Raw genomic sequence first — 21,493 nt, 5'->3', positions numbered from 1 at the left:
AAGTTGTAATGTCGACGTCAGAAAAACAATCTAGGAATGGTTTTAACATGGGTCGAGGCAGGTGTTCAGTATTATTCAGATCTACAAACATCTCCCCTACCTCGACCCATGTTAAAACACAGTCCTAGATTGTTTTTTTGTCGTCGACATTATTATTTTCGAACTTCCGTGTTCAGCTATAGTTCAGTCGATGTAATGCCGTTCGACATATTAATAGTAAACCGGTTCAAGCACTAGGTCTCTGAGTGGAAGTCTGGATAATTTGCTCTACTGTCTAACATCACTTGTCATTTGTATATTTTCTCTGCTTCTACCGCCTTCTCTGTGTCCTTGGTGGGAATTCTAAATCATCTGTTTCACCGTTTTTGACTGGATACATAGACAATAAAATGTTTTTCTACTGAAAGATTTCTACCAAGTTTTGGCATGAATGTCCCAAAGTTCAGTCCTTGGCCACATTTTTTCCCCCCATTGTTTTCAGTGATGCAAGGAAACAGTGCATCATTTGTTCTTGGATCCTTAAGCACATAGGTTTGCCATATAAGGCCTTATGCTGTTATTTAAAACACTTAACAAGAACTGGAAAACAGATTTGCTACCCTGGAAACATAGTGCACACATAGCAAGCTGATGCTAAATGCCACCAAAAGCAAGACTGTTCAGTTTAGAGAAAAGAAAAACACACGTCAGTCATAAAACTGATGGCTGTCTGGCTGAACCACTGGCCAGCCATATCATTGCTGTGGTGTATAAGATATACAGGAAGCATTGATTGTTTTAAGGATTCAGAGATATTCTATTCCTCAGGCCAGTATCCACAGTCCTGACATTACTACTAATTCATGCAGTGGATGTTCTCACCTTCCTACTTCATTTTACCTTCCACCATTCCTAAGGAAAATGTTATTGAACAGCATGTTTGTCCCTGTCCGAACTAAATTGTCTCTCACTGTTGTGGTTTGTGTTCCACTCCAGAATTTTAACAAGTTGAGTGGTATGCTCAGGACTGACCTTAGGTCAGTTGGCCCCCTAATGCACACAACCTCACACAAACACACACATATCACCCAGCACCCCCCATCCTGGCCTGCTCACATCATCTAGATTACTTTTTCCTTCCTTTTTCTCACAGTTTGCCTTACTCTTATTTGTTATGCATTTATTCTAGACATTTTAGCACTACACAACAGTCATTTATAGTTGATCTATTACAGTTACTTGCTACAGTGCGCTTTTATCAGGTATAAGGTTCCCTGCAGAAATATTGCTTCTGACATATGATTTTCACATGCGCAGCGTATGCTGAAGTACTAGGATATGGGAGGTGTATACTTCCGCAGTGGTGCAGCGGTAGTGTTGTTGCCTCACAGCAAGGGGTTATCCCATTCGATTCTCAGCTGGAGTGCGGGGAGTGCCTTCTGTGTGGTGTCTGCATGCCCTCCCCGCAGTTTGGTGGGCATTTGAAAGACATGCATAAAAAGGTGCGCCTTCGTTGAAGGTTGAACTTCGAGCTGGCACCTCGGCGTTCGTGAAAATCAACTGCCAATCATTAGTGGACCGGAGTTTCGCTGTGGCGACCCCTAACCAGGAAAAGCCGAAAGACAACAACATGGAGTAAAGTTATTCCACCATCTTTCAGGCTGTGTATAACAGGTATCACTTATAGTAGGGAGACGGCTAGTGAGGGCAAGCTGATAACAAGAACCACAACTGTGCACTTTTAAAGTGACCTTTGCACAGATTCCTGCAGTCTTTATGGAACTGTGTACATTAAGAGGGAAATCAGAGTTAAGAAAAATAATAACAAAAGAAAAACTTTCAAAAGCTATAAATAAAAATTTGTATTTATTAATACAACCGATTCATGAAATACATTACATAGATGAAGAAACTTTGGGCCACCTAAATAAAGAAGTGACAAAGGAAATGCAAAAACATAAAGAGGAAACCTAGAGATTTCTGACGCATGGGAAAGAAAAAGAGATCTGGTATGGTGTAATATTTATGCAAAGGAGAAAGACAGGCTAATCAATACAAAAACGCTGATCCAACGATATTTGAAGAAAACCACAGTCAAAGCATCTGGATATGGAAAATTTCGCAATACAAAAAAAAAAAAGAAGAAGAAAATTTAGGAAGAGCATAGAAAAACAGGATTACTAAAGTAGAAGTTAAATAGAAACTGAAGTTATGGATTGTTTGCGAAGTGAAAGATTTAGTTTGGTGACTCAGATACAGGCAATGTCACAGCATGAAGGAATAATGGGTTCCCAGATTAAGGAGCAGCAGGTGGAGCAGGGAGCATCTGAAGAAGAGCTGCCCCATGGAAATGTTCTGGAGTTTTCTGTAGGAGACAGATACAAAAGTACAGCTGAAGTTGCACAGCAAGGAAAACATCAGGAAACTGGGGCAATTCTGATGCAGGTAATTTTGTGGAGTGATGGGCTAATGGGTTCCCCTATGAAGTAGCAGCAGACGAAACAATACATCTGAACAGAATATGTCACAAGAGGATCTTCTGAAACTTTCTCTAGAAAACTCACTCTCTCACCCACACCTCTGTTTCAGAAAATGTATGCTAACACAAATCCTAATAATTAAGAAAATGTGTTCCTACTTTGAGCGAATACAATTGGTATTATCTGAGATAAAAACTTAACGTCCATTCTCCTTGTAAACAGACTATTCCAGTAAAAAAGTCAGCATAGCTTGTAAAATATATGCAATATGCAAAGTACACTTTTTGGAGTTGCCTTGATGAAACATTTGCGATGGGATGAATCCAAAAACATTTATACTGTCACTTCCCAGCTGCCTTTAACACATGCATTTAATTCTACAGCAACCAACTCTTGAATAAATAGGTCCCAGTATCAGAAAAAACTGTCTCCGTTTTAATTTCAGACAGAAATCAGCTACTATCAAAGTTTCATTCTGAGTCTAGCCAAAGAATGTAATAAATATCAAGTCATAAGATATAGTTAATCAGCACAGAACAATTTTATTACAAGGAATGGCTGTGCAGCATTTCAAACACGGTCAGTAGGGAGAACACAGACAGTCTTGATCATTTTTAAAGGGAGTAACGTAAATGTTTCTCCAAACAAGTTATATAAATCATGCATGAAAACCAATACTACCTTCCCTGGACATACTAACATGCCAGTGTTTTTTGAACCCAATATAAAATAAATAGGTTCAAGCATGAAAATTGCACACCTGCCCAGAATACTGGAGGTGATCCAAGATTAAAAGCTATAATGTTATACTTATCCGAGAAGAAAGCTCATGCTGTATGGCATTTTAATCGATGAAAAGATCAAATACCAAGATACAGATGGATCCAAGCTCTTAACACCAGGGAAGACATTTTTTCAGTTAATCTTGTGATTTCATTTGCAAGTGTTTTTTTTTTATGTTTCCCTTAGTCAAGTTTATAAGAACAATATTTAAATTCTGTCCTTATTTTTGGTCGTCTGTAACCAATTATTTGCGGCTCTGTCCAGATTTCTTGTGGTGAGAGGTTGAGAGGTATAAGGTATACAAACCTCTTCTAACTAATGCTGCTGCCAGGGATCACTCTCACTCTTCATTCACACACACACACACACACACACACACACACACACACACACACACACACATAGTATCTTCTGCTTTCATGCACACATTCACTCACACACGCAGACAGAAACACACACACACACACACACACACACACACACACACATAGTATCTTCTGCTTTCATGCACACATTCACTCACACACGCAGACAGAAACACACACACACACACATAGTATCTTCTGCTTTCATGCACACATTCACTCATGCATGCAGACATAAACACACACACACACACAATCTCTTCTGCTTTCATGCACACATTCACTTACACACACAGACAGAAACACACACACTTTTTTCAGTTTCCTTTAATTTTATTTTACACTCGCTAAACAGCAAAAGTGCTGCATAGTGAGTGTTAAATAATGGCTCAATCAATCTCACTATTCACTCTCTCTCATACACACATGCAGTGCCCTGTTTTCACACACACATAATGGCTCGATCGCTCTCACTAGTCACTCTGTAATACACACATAGTGTCTTCTGTTTTCGCATACACACACTGGCTCGATCAGTCTCAGTATTCACTTTCTCTCATACACACACATTCTGCTTTCATGCACGCATTCAGTCACACACGCAGAAACATAAACACACTCATACACATACATACATACACACACACACATACACTTTACAGCAGCCTGTCAGACACGCTCCCAGTGACAGTGCGCAGCACGGAGTGACTTGAGGCTTTAAGAGTTTTTTTAAACCAAATTGGAATTACAAACTGACAAAAGCATCATTCATACCTACTAGTGCTACTGTTGTTACATCTCTCGCCTCTTAACAGCTGTGTCAGCATCTGTATGGCATTTCAAACAGGGCGCCAGCGAGAGGCAGCAGACAGTGGCTGTGCTAGGCAACTGAGATAGGAATTGCGAGCCCTCGGAGTATCAGGGATCTGAAAAGGTTTACTAATATTTTAAAAAATCTTGTGGCACACCTGTCAACCACTTGCGGTACACCAGTTGAAAATCGCTGCCCTAGATGACATAACACTGTCTGAGGTACCTTTAGCTGCTGTCATGCCCATAAGCAAGTGAGTCAGATGAAATAGGTTCATAGGTAGGTACTAGGCTATCTGCCCGAGGGCATTTATAAGCCTAGCCAGTGTGTGTTGGCTTTCGCTGCCCCATTGATTAATTAACTGAGCCTCTGTCAAGCAGAGCCAATGAAGTGATCCCAAGGGTGTACTTTCTGTTACCCATCCACTCGTCAAGACTTCTCTTGAAGAGTGTTAGTGAGGGGCTCTGCCTAATGTAGTTAGGAATTTTGTTCCAAAGCATGGGGAATCTCTGTGACAGGAATCTATCCCTCTAGCATGTTCTATGTATTGTTGTGGCGAGGTTTAGCTCACTAGAGCGCGTGGCTCGCAGTGACTTGGATTTCTTTAGGTGGAGCATGTCCATCATCTCTCACAATTAACATCAGAGACATGCAAGGTCTTATCTGCCCAGCAGATATGCTGTGACACAGATCAGGTCCAGTATACTATCACTGAGAGTCAAGTACAGGTGGTTATAGTGCTACAGGGTGTGTGTGAAGAAATTCACTAGTAAATAAGAGTGGTCGGGGCCAAAGACAATGCCATGATGATTCTTAGGTCTAGAATGGTTGCATCCATGTCAGCCTGTATCTGCATACTAGTGAGGACTTACCCGACACACACTGGGGACAGTAATGCATATGAATGAGGAAGTTTCTGCATACATGGTCGATATGTAGACCAGGCATTAGATATGTCTCAGCAAAGTGCTGCAGTTGAGCATGTAAATTCCCCCAAGAAGAAGGTAGTTAGGCCTTGTCAGACTTCCACATTACATAATAGAACCTCTCAGTCAAGGTTTTGGTCTTTCAGCACTATTAGGTCAATATCAAGAGTTTTCCTGCATCCAGTACATCTCATCATCACAGCAATTCAACATCAAGCTCATATGCTAGCTTTGCTCTTGATGTCTGGATTCGTGCCCAACACAATCTTTGGGAGACACTGCATATGGCACCTTTCGAATGTAACTCAAGTTTTGAACTGCAGTAACAGAATTTACTCACCATGAAAGCAATTTAAAAAATGGTATAGGTGACATCGCATCACATTTGTTTCCAGACATGAAATGCTGTTCACATATTCCTTGCTTCTGAAAAATGACAGAGGAAAAAAAAAAGATAGCTGCACAAATGACACATTTCATGATGGAAAACAAACTATATTTCCTTTACTAAGTAAATGTAGCTCCAGTAACGCATCAGTTAATTACTCAGACTACAGCCCTGCACTTTTCTCATAACAGCTGCTACTTTACAGTTCCTACAAGATCTGCCAGTATAAGTAGCACTTGTGCCACTGGCTAGTGACCACCATGAAAGTGATGATGGCTATTACCATTTGAGCCCCGTATGATATGAGGAGAAATATCTGATGTACAACGTGAGATGACCACGTACCATTTAGCATTTCCCATAAGTAACACTGCTTGCACCAGCTATTACCTTTGTAACTTTACACCACCAGATAGTGAATGTCGTGGCCCATAGTTGTGGACTTGATGCTGCCACTTTGCCCGCACAGTTGTGTATTGTGCACAAGCCTACTGGAGGGGTTGCTGGGCTGTCACTGGCAGCTGACACTATAGCTATTGTCACTAGTGGGACAAACAGTACAGAGATCTGCATGGCCACTTTAGGTTACTGGCTGTGGCAGTTGTAGTGATGCATGATTATTTTATCAGAATGCAGTAGGCTGTAAATGTTGTGCATACAGTACCAGGCTCATACTGAAGTGCCCCCAACCCATCTAGGTAACTGAAACAGGCTTTGAGCAGGCCATCCATTTGTTCAGTAGCTATTCCTTTCTGGAACAGTGTGGTGTTAAAGCACTCATCAGCAGTTCCTTGGGGGTTATTGAGTAGTGTCATTAGTGTAAGTCTGCGTGAGTACCCTGCAGCTTATGGAAAACAAGAGGGAGAACACATTACAAAAAATGAGTCACTAATATGTATAATACTATATAGATATTTAAAGAAATAGCTATGCTTAATAACGTTACAGTACTCTGTACTTAGCAGCTCGGTGACCATGGTGAGTCCTACCACGGAAGAAGTGGCAGTGTAATGTGGCAAATGTGAGAATCATGGGGACCAGTAGGATGCTGGGCTGATACATTTCTAATGCACCCCCTACATCACACACTATCTGACAGATGATGGAGTGGTAGCCCTTCCTGTTGTTGCACCTCTTCTTACATGGTGCATATGGGGCCTTAAAGCAACATGGGTTCAGTTTACAACACCAGGTAAGTCAGGTGAATATGCCATTCCATAGAAGGCTTGCATGCTACTGGATCTGTCCTTTGGTGACACTGGCAAATAGATATGCTCATCCATATGTGCCAAGAGTATATATTATGTGGAGGAACTACTCCAGTATCCCACAGAAGCAGCCTGTGAGATACTCAAAGTATCCCCAGTCTGTCTCTGAAAGGTCCCCATGGCAGGTATAGTGAAGACTATACATAACTCAATATCCACATGCACAGGAAGCGCACACATTCCCCAGTTCCCATTTGTGAGCCATACTAGCTCACACAAGCTCTTATTTTATCCCCGTCCACTCCAAACCTATCTAATAACCCCTGGTCAGCAAACTTCAGCTAAGGTATTCTATGCCTATGACTTTGTCTCCTAGACCAATGCGTGCCACTCAGTGCACTGGGTTACAGTATGGCAGAGACAAACAACTCAAAGATCGAAACAGCAAAGTTTCCAGCAAAACTAACCATCTTCACTGATTGCTAAGTGATTGGAAAACTGGCTGAACTGGTTTTCATACCCAATCAAAAACAATGAATCACAAATGGTTGGAATAGAGCCTCATTTCCATACATAATTTTCAGTTTTTCTCTAATTTCTCATTTGCATCGACCTCCAAAATCAGTTTTGAACTGCTGCACTTAAGCTGCAGTTTATGTCTCTAAATTATGCCATGTTTCCACTTGTATCTGACCAGCAGACATACCCACTGCACCTAAGAGCAACAACTGTGAATTCTACACCGAGTATTTGATATTAGAAGTTGAGAAGTAAGCAACACACTGGTCTGTAGGTCTTGTGGATTTCCATAACATATGACGGCGGCTGCTGTGACCTCAGCATACTTTTGTGGCATACATTACTAATGTGTTATTCACTTGACAACATTTTGGTGTTAAGCTGAGGAAGGGGGGGGGGTCATCATCTGCTGGGGAAATAGTGATACAAAATTAAAGTTTAACCTAATAGGCAAACATTCTCAAAATGTATGTGTACACAACAGAATATGAGTTATGACTCCATAAAAGTAAACTGCAACAGAAGTACATGCTCAGTATTTATATGTACACCAGTAGCATATGCAGTAATTTAATAATAAGCATATTTTGTATGTTTAGTACTTTTTTGTGCATTATTTGTTTAGTACATTATGCGGTATTAAATAATAGCAGTCATTAATTAGGTTTATACTGTCCAATTGCAGCCTTTTGTTACACTTAAAGTTTCAGGTTATCTTTTCTAACAGGAGCCCTAGCCATACCTTTCATCCTCTGAGCACAAGAAATCTGGACAAAGCCTAAAATAATGGGGGGGGGGGGACAAAGGACCGAAAAGAGGGACAGATTTTAAGTATTGCTCTTATAAATCTAGAAAGTTACTAGCTGGATCTGTGTTAACATGCATTTTTTTAAAGGATATGAAGTCTGAAACTTAAATCTGTTATTATTTAGTGACTTAAGTGTTCAGTGATTTGCCTGAAAATCACAATTTTTTTGAGGAACAGACCAAAACTATGAGACTAAAATCTGGACATTCTGTGAAAATCTGAACAGTTAAGAGGTATGTTGTATAATCCTATACTGTGAAAAAACAAAATGCTGAGTGCACATTTTTTTTATAACAGACCTTTCTTATCAGTGCCTCAGATGAGAACACATGGTGGGAGTATACAAAAGAAATACGACAAAAAGTTTGACATTATGCTGCACTAGAGTTGATTTGTTTACATATACTTCAGTTTCATGAACATGTCTATTTTAACTGATTTCTAACTGAACATTTGATGGGAATTTCTGCAATAGGTATCTGAATTATACTGTTTTAAATGGGCCAGGTATTATGTATGGGATAATTTCTAACATGTCAGAATATTGCCCCTTTAAACAGAGGTGGTCCTTCACATATTTTACTTCCTGTACTTTGAAAAAGCAACTGAAAAGGCCTGCAGTTCTGCAGTAGACAGAGGCTAATAATTGCACATATGCATAGTGGATTATTTCTTTGTTTTGCTTGAAAATCTAGTTATTCTGGATTGTGGGCTTTAGTACTGTGAAAACAGGATGTGATCCAAAAGAACCAAACCCTCCTGAGTGTAGACAGAACTGCCTCTTAATATGGTTCGGAGATCCCAGAGACTGAAACTGAGACAAACAAAGCAGGAAACTGACAGCAGAGAAAAAACAGTGACAAAAACTGTGTGTGTTACAAATGGGAGAACAGAACAGTGTTGTGAGGAGCACAGACAGAAAATGGATTTGTTCTGCCAAGAGGACAAGACTTTTATCTGTTTCCTGTGTGTCCCCAGACATTCCAGCCACAGTTTTGTGTTTCTGCACGAGGCAGCATGTGTGTATAAGGTAAGGGATGCTGTCTAATAACTCACATTAACACCCTTCCTCTATCAGATGTGCTAAATGTTCAGCTTTGGAGGTATTAAAAAAAATAGGAATTATAGTACAAACTGTCTGGCAGCTAAAAGGTTTATGCCTTTATATGCAGGTATAATATTTCCAAATGGTAAGAAAATATGTGTGTGTATGCTCATATATATACAAATTGAAAGCACATTTGGTTTAATCATATTTCAAAGAAAATTGTAGAGGGCTACATGCAGTCTCTTCTAGTGTAGTTTAGTATCTTAGGATCATAAGAATAACAAAGCAAATTAGTCTAGAACACAGATTTGCACCTTGCCAATGCCTACCTTCATGTTGTACCCCTGTCTCTAGTGATTCACTCTGTGTTGTGTTTTCTGTTTCCTTCTTGGTTCTTTGTGGTATTAGTATAGTTAAGTAAGAGGATGGGGAGTTGGGGATTACAGGGGGCTTGCCTCTTGCAAAAAATAAATCAAATTGAAGGAATATTTGTTTAATTTCATTGACTAATTTCTTGATGACACAATTCATCAAGTAGTAAGATGACCAAAGACCACTTTTGTCAAAGTGGTAAATGTGGAGTGTAAGGTCATCGCTCTTGGTTAGTAATGCCAAAACTTTCATGGCATTAGGGTTGAATGTTTGTATGCACATTTTTGCAGGTTAGGGAAACAGTAAAGTCTTGGGAAGGAAACAGATGTGTTTAGTGTGTGTGTGTGTGTGTGTGTGTGTGTGCGCGTGCGCACGCACTCTGTTGTCTTGTTTAGCGATACTGTCTGTGTGTGTGTATGTATGTGCTTTTGTCTTGTTTATTGGTACTGCTAGGGTAAGCTTGTTTAGTATTTTAATGTGTAGGGTTGGGACTACAGGTAGGGGTGGGAGTAGGGCTAAAGGTAGGGGTAGAACTAGGGATAGGGGTGGGAATAGGGGTAGGATTAGAGGTAGGGGTACAGGTAGGAGTAGGGGTGGCATAGGGGTAGGGGTATGGTTAGCAAACATGAGTAACATAGCACAGGGAGCAAAGCCACAATACTAACAGGAAACAATTTGTGTGACCAAATAAATTGTACCCATGGATCACAAAACACTTTCCCGAATAGCAGCACTGCACTAGACAAAAGGACAACCTACTCAGACACAACAAACATGCACAATACTAAATCTATCCCAGCACCCTGTCTACGCTCTAATCCTAACCCACACCCACTCACAGAGACAGTGTCCTCTTTGGATCTGGAAGACATCTCCTTGGCAATAAGCTGTGCTAAGTGGAATGACTTCCTGTCATTGTGCGATGATCCAAGGTGAGGCAATTATCAACCCAAGTACGAAGGTCTTTACTAATATCTTCATTGTGGAGTGTGATGTCATCTTTGTCATATAATGGGGAGGAGGGATGATTTAACAAATACAACTATATTATACTTCTTAGCATTTAATTTAAGCACTTTGTTTGCACAGCAGAGCAAGTTCTTATTGCAGGGCTTGGGTGTCAGAGAGTGACTCTGCAATGACTTCAAGTTTGCAGTCATCTGCAAACTTGGTTAGCCAGATGTCTTAAGTTTGTGGTTTGGAGGTTGGAAAGGTAAATGCCAGACTAAAGGGGCTCCGGCGCAAAGCCTCACAGAACATGACTGGTTACCTTCATACTCTTTGAGGCACTGCACTGTTATGGGTTCAGTCTTTTAGCCAGTTTGCTATCCCTCTTACCACATAAGGATCTATTTGTAATGCATTTAACTTTACCCTTAACAAAGCCAAACTAATGTCAGTCTTGGTAGATGAGATTTGTAATGTCATAGGTAATTGGCTCAGTTATAATGTGTTCCATGGCTTTGCATATGAGCTTCATTAAGTTGATGGGTCTGTAATTCCTGGGGGAAGTGAAGGGTCCACCATTGTGGAATGGCATTACCATTGCTATGCTTCAGACTTCAGCGATAAAGCCTGGGGTAAACCCTGGTTAAACACTTTAAGGAGTGGCTGTACAAGGGCCTGCTTGGTACTGCTTTTTAAACAGCTGGATGTATGATCAGGGACCATGGTAGAAGTATTGTAATCTTGGACAGCACTTTTAGGACACGATCTTGTTGTCTGGATGGATGTCTTTGATTATGCTGGAATAAGTGACTCTTGAAACTTAATCACAGGATTTAATGAGGTTTGTACATTGAAATCTTTGAATTCTGTGATACTGGTTTCTTCAAGTTTAGAGGTTTTAATAGACAAGGTCACTATTTTATGATCTAACTTAACCTGGGAAGGCTATATCGTAGTTATATCCCAGGCACACTGTGACACTGCCATTTAGCATTTGGTAAATATTCTTCCTCTACAGAATATATACTAAACAGCCTTAGCAGATGGTTTTCAGTTGAACTACCACAAGGCATTCTATAGCTATGTCAAGAATCTAAATGGCAATGCTCAGATCTGCTCTGAGCTACAACAGAATGGTATTAAATATACTGATCCCATGGACATTGCCAATATCCTGGCAGATCAATTCAGTGCCAACTTCAGCCCCCTCTCACCCCCTAAAGGGCCCATCTCAATACTGAAAGATTGCCAAATTCTGGTAATCCCAGCCACACAGGTAAAAACTGCACACTCCAAAGCTAAGAATACAGCATCCATGGGATCAGATGACATCCCGGGCTGTGTACTACAAAATGAACTGGCACCTCACCTAAGTGTCATGTTTAATCATAGTCTCACCTCAGGCTTCGTGCCCACTGAGTGGCGCACAGCTGTAGTTATCCCACTCCACAAGGGGGGATCCACCTTGGATCCTGGGAACTACTGTCCCATCAGTCTGACGAGCCTAATCTGCAAGGCCATGGAATATATTATCATGGAACTTATGAACAAAGACATTGGCAACCTTCACACATTGGACCCCACCCAGTTTGGGTTCGTGAAGGGCCGATCGTGTTTCCTGAACCTGATTGACTTCTTCGAATCAGTCTCCAGAGCTGTGATCTGGACCTCACCAAGGCCTTCAACACCATCCCCCACTCTTTAATCATAGATAAACTTACTAAGCTGGGCATAAATCCCTATGTCACTTGATGGGTTGCCAACTGGCTTACTGACAGAATCCACACTGTAAAAGTAGCCGACTCCAAATCCAGCTCCAGACAAGTGGAGTACCTCAGGGTTCAGTCCTGGGACTGCTCTTGTTTGGCCTAGATGCCAACACTAAGGGACTCTGGCTAACAAAGTTCGCAGATGGAGCCATGGGCTCAAGCTCAATGCCAAGAAGTTTGTAGTTATCCCCTTTGGGATAAAACCATGTACCCGTGAATTACCACATAGGTGGATGTACACTGAACACCGAAAGTGTGATAAGAGACTTAGGAACACAGGTGGACAGTCGTCTCACCTTCGATAACCACATCACCACAACAGTCTCAGGAAATCCTTCTATGTGGCACACCTCATCACTAAGGGCTTTTCATCCAGAAAAAAAGAGGTCATTGTCCCACTGTACTCATCCCTCATTAGACCCATCATAGAGTACAATGCCCCATTTAGTATGTACCTCACAAGACATCTGCAACAACTGGAAAGGCCGCAGAAACACCTCACTTAAAGAATCACAGGCCTAAAGCAGATGCCCTATGTTGACCGACTAAAAAAACTCCAGCTATACTCTGTCGCATATTGTCTACTTAGAGGCGATCTCTGCTTAACATACAAGGCCATGTCAAACCCAGAGCTGTTGGACATGCTACACTTAAAGAAATCCCAATCCATCATAGCCACATGCTCCAGGGACCTGAACCTTATCACAATGAACAAAACATGCTGGAGGGATAGGTTCCTGACCCAGAGACTGCCCATACTCTGGAATAGACTGCCCATACATGTCCAGCAGAGCGCCTCCTTGGCCCTCTTCAGAAGGAACCTTGACGACTGGATGGGAGATAAGAAATTTACCCCGGGGGTCACGTCAGTTGCCCTGCTAGACAGGGGTCCAAGGAAGTAAATATTGTGGGAAGAAATAGCCAGGGAATTGTTATGGCTAGGCTTGTATAGGCCCTAGGGCCGATAGCCTAGTACCAACCTATGAACTATCTCCATAGCTAACTACTGAACTAAAAAAAGCTTTGCTGTCAAGGATAGGATATGGAAAAATTCAAAAATTGAAATCTGAAACTGCTGGGGAACAATAATGATCAAAGCAAAAGTCAATTTCCTAAATCTAAGGCAAGCTTCATGACTTGAAATTTTTAAACACAGTGCCATAATTATTAGTGTAGTGTCATTTGTGACATATAGCAGCTGATTAAGTTAGCAATGCCATACGAAGAGTGTGATGAATGTAGCAACCACCCTGGGCACCCCATCTTGTAGGGGTGCTGAAACAATGTATATAAAAAAAAAAACAAACAAAAAAATTGACATCTTAAAAAGGGTCTATATTAAAAGACCAAAGAGGTGTTACAGCGAACACCTCTTGGTCGATAGTAATGAGCAAATGCACTAAAGTGCGAATGCTCAAAACAGTGGTTTCTTTCCCTGGGAAAGAAACCGCTAGCACAAACACACACTTTAAAACATAACGTGGGAGGCTTGCCCCCCCCCCCTCACATCCCCTAACTAAATATACCAACTCTGAGATCGCACTACAGTGAGGAAAGGGGCAAACACACGTGGATGCCCAAGAGATTTCTTTCCCAGGGAATGAAATCGCTATTTTGAGCATTCGCGGTTTAGTACGTTCGCCCATTATGTGTCGACCAAGAGGTGTTCGCTGAAACACCTCTTCGGTCTTTTAATATAGACCCCTTAAAAGCTGTCTTTAAATCATTTAGATTGCCATATAGTTACTCACTAAAGAGAGATACATTGTTTGCCTAGCAGTACTAATTAAAAAAAAAGGACCAATGGGCTGTTAGTTTTTAAGCTGTTTGTTACATTGTTTAGCTTTGAACAGGGGGATAAGTAGTCCTACTGCTTTCAAAAGTCTTTTAAACTGGGAACTCGCTTGTTTCCCCGAGAGGTTTTCTTCCAACTCCTCAGATGAGTATTACACATAAAGACATGTAGCCACTCTGTTTCCATACAACCTCATACACAAGCATATATGCACAATCTGAAGCACTGATCCACAACCCTTGCTATATAATAGCTTGAGGTATCTCTATGCAGATCGACTTTTTCTGTCTTTGAGATTAAGAATTTGACATTTGTATACATATGCTTGCTGCCTTCTGGGGATGTCCCCAGTGCAGCAGGCCTGCTGCTTATTTCCTTGCTTCTACGGCACAGATCAGAGTCGCTCTACACTGAAACTGAATAGATCTTGTTAAGGCATTTAACTTTACAACTCTGCCACAGCTACACAGTGGTACTGACATAACACATTAAGAAGCAGAGGTGTGATTGGCAGCAGCCCTGTGTAACATTTAATTGGAGCCTGGAGGGCAAGCAAGATTGTCATGATGTTGAAATGATGTATATCTGTTGTTAATGTAAAAAGAGGCAACAAATTAGGCATTTATGGCAGTTCCTGTCTTTTAAAAAAAATTTTAAATTCTTGAGTTGTTTTTAAACAATTAAATTTGCAGTATTTTATAAACAGCAGGGAGCAGTTAAAGGATTGACTGCTAAGGGTGCTGCGTTGCCTTGCTACAGTTCTGCTGGAAAGTATTTGTTCCTCTAATCTGTGCTGTTAAGCCACACCTGACTCGTAGTGTTCCCATGAACAACCATTATCTGTAATTAGTTTGTTCTAAATACCAAGAAAGCAACATATTGTTACGACTTGTGCATTTCATATGTATTTATAAGTATACAGAGCTACATAATAGTATTGTCTACTAGACATGTACTGTATTACCCAATGTTTGATATTATTCTGTTGTTTAAAAAGGCTGAGTCTTTAATGGGGCTGTTACAGTCCACTCAATCTACTAGTAAAATGACAAAAATATTGATGGCTTCTACTGAAAACTGCATATTTTATGTTAAATTAAATAAAAAATAATGCATGCTGTGTGTCCTTTTCAGTTACCAGAAACCTTTGATGATGTTGCTATCACTTTTTCCAAAGAAGAGTGGAAGATCTTAACAAAACAAGATAAAGAGCTTTACAGGGAAGTTATGGTGCAGAACTATGAAACATTGGTTTCATTAGGTAAGTACAGTCCAGTTTTTGGAAGTTGGATCATTTTTCTGAAAGTTATAAGTGTAATATGAAAATGATCTGATAGGATACTTCAGAAGTGTGTACTGCAGTTGGTAGGGGCAAGGTATGTCTTCCTTTTTTAATATCAAATTTTATTGCTATGTCTGACATCTCTCTCCCCTGTCTTCCTTTTTTAATTTCAAATGGTACTGACATAGCTGACCTATTTCTCTCTCTGTCTTCCCCTTTTCTCCCCTCTCCTCTCTCTCTCCCCACAACTCTCGTCCCCATGTTCCCTCTCCTGTTTCTCCCTCTTTCCTCTCTCCTATCCCTCTCCCCTCATCTCCTGCCTCTCCCCTCCTTTCCTCTCTCCCCCTCCTTTCCTCTCTCCCCTCCTTTCCACTCTCTCCTCCTATCCTCTCTCTCCCCCTATCCTCTCTCTCCCTCTATTATCTCCCCTCCTGTCCTCTCTTTCTGTCTTCCCCTCCTATCCTCTCTCTGCCTCCTACCCTGTCTCCTCCTCTCCTCTCTCTCTCACTTTCTCCCTCTCTCCTCTCCTCTCTCACTTTCTCCCTCTCTCCTCTTCCTCTCCCCACTCGCTATCTCACTCCTCCTCTCCTCTGATCTCTGTCCCACATCTCTCTCCTCTCTCTCCACCTATCACCTCTCCCTCTCTCTCCTCTCTTTATGTGTCACGCACGCTGTGGGTTACTATCTCTCTCTTTGTCATGCATGCTCTGTCTCATGTTGTTGTATTCTGTCTCTTGCTCTCTCTTTCTCTGTCACTCTCACTCTGTGTGTACCACTTGCTCTTGGTCTGTGTGGCACATACTCTGTATGACGTGCTCAATTTCTCTCTGTATGGCATGTGGGCAGTGTCTGTGTGTCGTGCGTGTATTGCATGTGCTTTCTCTCTGTCTGCAGCATGTGTGCTCTCTGGGTGCATGTGTCACGTATGCAGTGTGTGTGTGTGTGTGTGTGTGTGTGTGTGTGTGTGTGTGTGTGTGTGTGTGTGTGTGTGTGTGTGTGTGTGTGTGTGTGTGTGTGTGTGTGTGTGTGTGTGTGTGTGTGTGTGTGTGTGTGTGTGACAGAGTGTATGTGTGTGTGTGTGAGAGAGTGTGTGTGTGTGTATTTGAGTGAGTGAGTGTGTGTATTTGAGTGAGTGTGTGTGTGTGTGTGTGTGTGTGGTGTGTGCTCTTTCTGTGTGACCCATCCTGTGTTGCTCTCGCACTTGCTCTCTCACTCTTTGTCACTTTCTCTCACTGTCTTGCTCTCTCTCTCTGTGTTCTCTCTCTATTTCTCTCTGTGTCACACTTTCACTCTGTGTCTCTCTCTGTCTCTCACTGTCTCATGTTGCACACTCTGTGTCACATTATTTATTTATTTATTTATATTTATTGACATTTGTTAACCGGGTTTGTCCAACTGGGCTTGTGGCCCATTTTCAGTGGAGACCCGAGTAGAAAAGCTCCAGTAATACATTTTAAAACAAGTACAATTTTAAACAATATTGCTATAACAGAAGTTATAGCAAAATGATTCACATATGTTGGGATACATGCATAAAGTTAAAGTTGCATTAAAAAGAAGCTAAGTAACAATTTTACATTGATATAGTTCAATAGCTCAACAATGAACATTTTTTGTTTGTATAAAATTGTGCAAATGCATAGTAGACACATTGGAGAGAGAGGTGTAATGAGGTACTAAGTATGGTCCTTTTGAGGGTACATAAAGGGAAGGAAGACTAGGCAGGGTCATGGCAAGGGCAGGTTCTGGAATTGAGAAAATAAGCTTTTAGTTCATTTTTAAAGTGTGAGGTGTGGGAGATTGAACGTAAGTCAAGGGGAAGTTTGTTCCAAGCATGGGCAAGGGAGTGTTTGTAGAGTAGTTTGCCTACTGACCTTTTTGGGTGGTAGATATCAAGTAATTGTTGGTTAGAAGTACGGAGGGTCCGGGATGGGATGTAGATGGAGACTAAGGAAGATAGAGATGGACAGAAGGAGGGTTTATAGAGAATAGAGTGTAGCATATGAAACTGATAGCAGAAACTGGGGAAGTTCAAGCCATTGAAGAGAGTGTAAAGAAATGCAGTGGTGTGAGTTGCATGGGGAGTTAGTAATGCATCTGGCTATTTTATGGTAAGTCTGTTGCAGTTTGTTTAGAGTGGAGGCCTGGATATTGGTAAGAACTGGGGTGGCGTATAAGAGGGAGGGGAGGAGGAGTGCCTGGCCCAGGGTAAGTCTAGATTCAGGGGTTAGGAATTTTTTGTTGCGATATAGCAGACCTAGTTTCTGGTTGTTTTTTTTTTTTTTTTATACATTGGAGTATGCGTAGGTTGAACTTGAGTTTGTCATCGATAATGACCCCTAGGAGTTTTGTGTGGGTGTCAGGTTGGATATTTGTATTGTTAGAAGAAGTAATAAAAAAAGAGGTTTTGTGATGAGAAAGAGAACGGGGAAGGAAAAGTAGAAGTTTGGTCTTTTTGGGATTTAGGATCAACAGTTTGTGAGAGAGCCATTGTTCAGTGGATAGTAGGGCCTGTTGGTCAGGGAGTGTAGTTCAGGAATGTTATTTGAGATGGATATAAGTGTGGAGTCATCGGCATACTGAATAAGGGAGGATTCTTTGCATGAGGTGTAAAGATCATTGGTGAAGATGTTAAACAAAAGGGGTCCCAAGATGGAGCCTTGGGGAACACCAGGAGATGGGAAGGAAAGGTGGAGGATGAGAGCCATTTGACAGATTGTTCCCTGCCAGATAGGTAACTATTAAACCAGGCAAGTGCGGAGGGGAATAGGTAGAGATTTGCGAGTTTGGATAGTAGTAGAGGATGACAGACAGTATCGAAGGCTTTGGAGAGATCTAGGAAGAGACAGGAAATGAGTTTATTATTGTCTAGGGCCTCTGCAATGATATGAGTGAAGGAGAGGAGGGCAGTGGTGGTGCTGTGGTGAGGACGAAATCCATGTTGGGTAGGGGTAAGTAAGTGGTGTGTGAGGAGGTGATTGAGAAGCTGTGAGTGAATACATTTTTCTAATATCTTGGAGAGGGGGGACAGAATGGCAATGGGTCAGTAGTTTGAGGGGTCAGTGTAGTTTCCAACTTTATGAAGAGGGATAGTGAAGAAAGATTTCCAAAGGGTGGGCACAGTTGATCCCAGAATAGATCGATTAATTAGTACAGATACAGGATAGGCAATTGAGTCTGCAGCAAGTTTGAGGAATGTAGGAGATAGATTGTCAGTGGAAGGAGAGCAAGGTTTTAGCTTGAGTAGTAGAGATTTGATGTAAGTAATGGGAACTGGCTCAAAAGAAAACAAAGTTGTGTTAGTGACACAACTTTGCTCTGTCACTCCCTCTCACTTGCTCTCTGCATTGTGCTCACTCTCTGTGTGTTTTGCACTGTCGCTGTCTCTCGTGCTTGTTCTGTTTGTGTTGCATGCTCACTTTCTCTGTCGAGTGCTCTCTCTATGTCATTTTAGCTGTCGCTCTCTGTGTCGAGCACACTCTCTCTGCATGTCATGTGCGAGCTCTCACTCTCTGTGTCACACTAACTCCCTTCTCTCTACACCTCCTCTCCCCTTCTCTCTCTCTCTGTATGTTGCTCTGTGTTTCTGTGGGTGTTTGTGTGTCACTCTGTGTGTGTGTGTGTGTTGCTGTCTCTCTCTCTTAATGTGTGTGTGCCTCTCTCTCTCTGCGTATGTGTCATGCTGTGTTTGTGTGTTGCTCTCTCTCATATGTGTGTATGTGTGTGTGTCACTCTCTCTGAGCAGTTTTGAAAAAGTCCTGTCTTAGAACGAAAGCACTAAACTGCTACTTGCACTGCTGTACTTTGTTTTGCAAAAATAAATGGTTACATCTTATGCCTGAATGGAGTATTTGCTGATTTCCACCAAAGGCAGAGGTGTTTCTAAAATGTCGCTGTGTGTGTGTGTGTGTGTGTGTGTGTGTGTGTGTGTGTGTGTGTGTGTGTGTGTGTGTGTGTGTGTGTGTGTGTGTGTGTGTGTGTGTGTGTGTGTGTGTGTGTGTGTGTATGTGTTGCTCTGTGTGTGTGTGTGTCGTGTGCTCTGTGTATGTGTGGAGCGCTCTGTGTATATGTGGCACGCTCTGTGTGTGTCGCTCTCTGCATGTGTGTGTCACACTCTGTGTGTATGTCAGTCTGAGTGGCGTACTTCCTGTGTGTGTGTGGGGTGCATCCTCTATGTGTGTGTCTCTCGCTTTCTCTCTCTCTCATGTTCTCTCGGCCTCTTGGTGTCTTTCCCTCTCTCACTCTGCATTATACTCTATGTCACATGCGCTCTCTCTCTCTCATACCATTCTCTCTCACATTGTCTTTGTCGCATACTCTGTGTTACAAGCACATGTTCTGTGTTGCTTATGCTCTCTCTCTCTCTCTCTGTCACACATGCACACCCTCTCTCTCTTTGTGTCATGCTCTCTGTCTATCACATGTGCTCTCTCTCTCTCTCTGTCACACTCTCACTTAGCCGCTGTCTCTCTGTGTCATGCTATCTAATCTCTGTCTCTCTGTCGCACTGTCTCTGACTGTCATGCTCGCTGTCTCTGTCGCACTTGCTCTGTCATGCACTCAGTGTTACTCATTCTGTCTGTCATGTACTCTCTCTGTGTCATGCACTCTCTCTATGTGCCGTGCTTGCTCTCTTTCCCTGTGTGCCATGCCTTCTCGCTCTCTCTCTCTCTGTGCCACACTTGTTCTCTCTCTCTGTGCCATGCTTGCTATCTCTGTGCCACACTCTCTCTGTGCCGTGCTTGCTCTCTCCATCTCTGTCATCCTCTCTCTCTGTGTCACCTGCTCTCTCTGAGTGTCATTTGCACAGTGTCTGTGTCACCCTTGCCCTTCATTTGACATTGCTCTCATTCTCTTTTTCTCTGTGTCGCTCGCTCTCTTGCTCTCGGTGTCTCTCACTCTCCATTGCACTCTCTCTCTGTCACATGAGCTCTTGCTCTCTCTGTGTCACACTTGAGCGCTCCCTCTGTGTCACACTTGCTGTGTGTCAGTCTTACTCTCTCGTTTTCTGTGTCGCTCACTCTCTTGTTCTCAGTGATCTTGCTGTCAGTGTCTCTTGCTCTCCATTGCTCTCTGTCTCTGTCACACGAGCTCTTTCCCTGTGTCACTTGCTCTATTTCTCGCTCTCTCTTTCTGTCCTGCTGTCTCTCACTCTCTGTGTCACTCCCTCTCTCTCAATGTCTCCGTCTGTCTCTCTCTCTGGCATGCTCACTCTCTCTCTCTTGAGCTCAGTCCGTCACTCATTCTCTTTGTGTCATGCACTCTGTCTCTGCGTGTGTCACACAGTACCTCTTTGTATCACACACTCTCTCTTTCTCTGTGTCTCTCTCTCTCTCTCTGTGTCACTCTCTCTTTCTCTCTCTCTGTGTCACTCTCTCTCTGTCACTCTCTCTCTCTCTGTGTCACTCTCTCTCTCTCTGTGTCACTCTCTCTCTCTGTCACTCTCTCTTTCTCTGTGTCACTCTCTCTCTCTCTCTCTCTCTCTCTCTCTCTCTCTCTGTCACTCTCTTTCTCTCTGTGTCACTCTCTCTTTCTCTCTCTCTGTCACTCTCTCTCTCTCTCTCTGTGTCACTCTCTCTCTCTGTGTCACTCTCTCTCTCTCTCTCTGTGTCACTCTCTCTCTCTCTCTGTGTCACTCTCTTTCTCTGTGTCACTCTCTCTCCCTCTCTGTGTCACTCTCTCTCTCTGTGTCACTCTCTCTCTCTCTCTCTCTCTCTGTGTCACTCTCTCTTTCTCTCTCTTGTGTCACTCTCTTTCTCTCTCTCGTGTCACTCTCACTTTCTCTCTCTCGTGTCACTCTCTCTTTCTCTCTCTCGTGTCTCTCTCTCTCTCTCGTGTCTCTCTCTCTCTCTCTCGTGTCTCTCTCTCTCTCTCTCTGTGTCACTCTCTCTCTCTGTGTCACTCTCTCTCTCTCTCTCTGTGTCACTCTCTCTCTCTCTGTGTCACTCTCTCTCTCTCTCTCTGTGTCACTCTCTCTCTCTCTGTGTCACTCTCTCTCTCTGTGTCACTCTC

At 42.3% G+C, this 21,493-nt stretch overlaps 1 protein-coding gene across 1 annotated transcript in view; it reads left to right on the top strand.

The window, feature by feature from the left end:
• Nucleotides 1–8,875: 8,875 nt before the first annotated feature.
• LOC122813846 (gastrula zinc finger protein XlCGF26.1-like) overlaps nt 8,876–21,493 on the top strand; it is a 39,233-nt gene continuing 26,615 nt past the window's right edge. Inside the window, exons 1-2 of the mRNA XM_044086382.1 lie at nt 8,876–9,297; nt 15,334–15,460. Of these exons, the coding sequence (XP_043942317.1) occupies nt 9,055–9,297; nt 15,334–15,460 (370 nt within the window). The 5' untranslated portion in view covers nt 8,876–9,054. The remainder of the gene's footprint in view (nt 9,298–15,333; nt 15,461–21,493) is intronic.

The sequence above is a fragment of the Protopterus annectens genome, chromosome 10.part0 (assembly GCF_019279795.1).
Source record: "Protopterus annectens isolate FY-2018-M chromosome 10.part0, PAN1.0, whole genome shotgun sequence".
NCBI lineage: Eukaryota > Metazoa > Chordata > Ceratodontiformes > Protopteridae > Protopterus > Protopterus annectens.
This window is presented reverse-complemented; position numbering and strand designations above follow the sequence as displayed.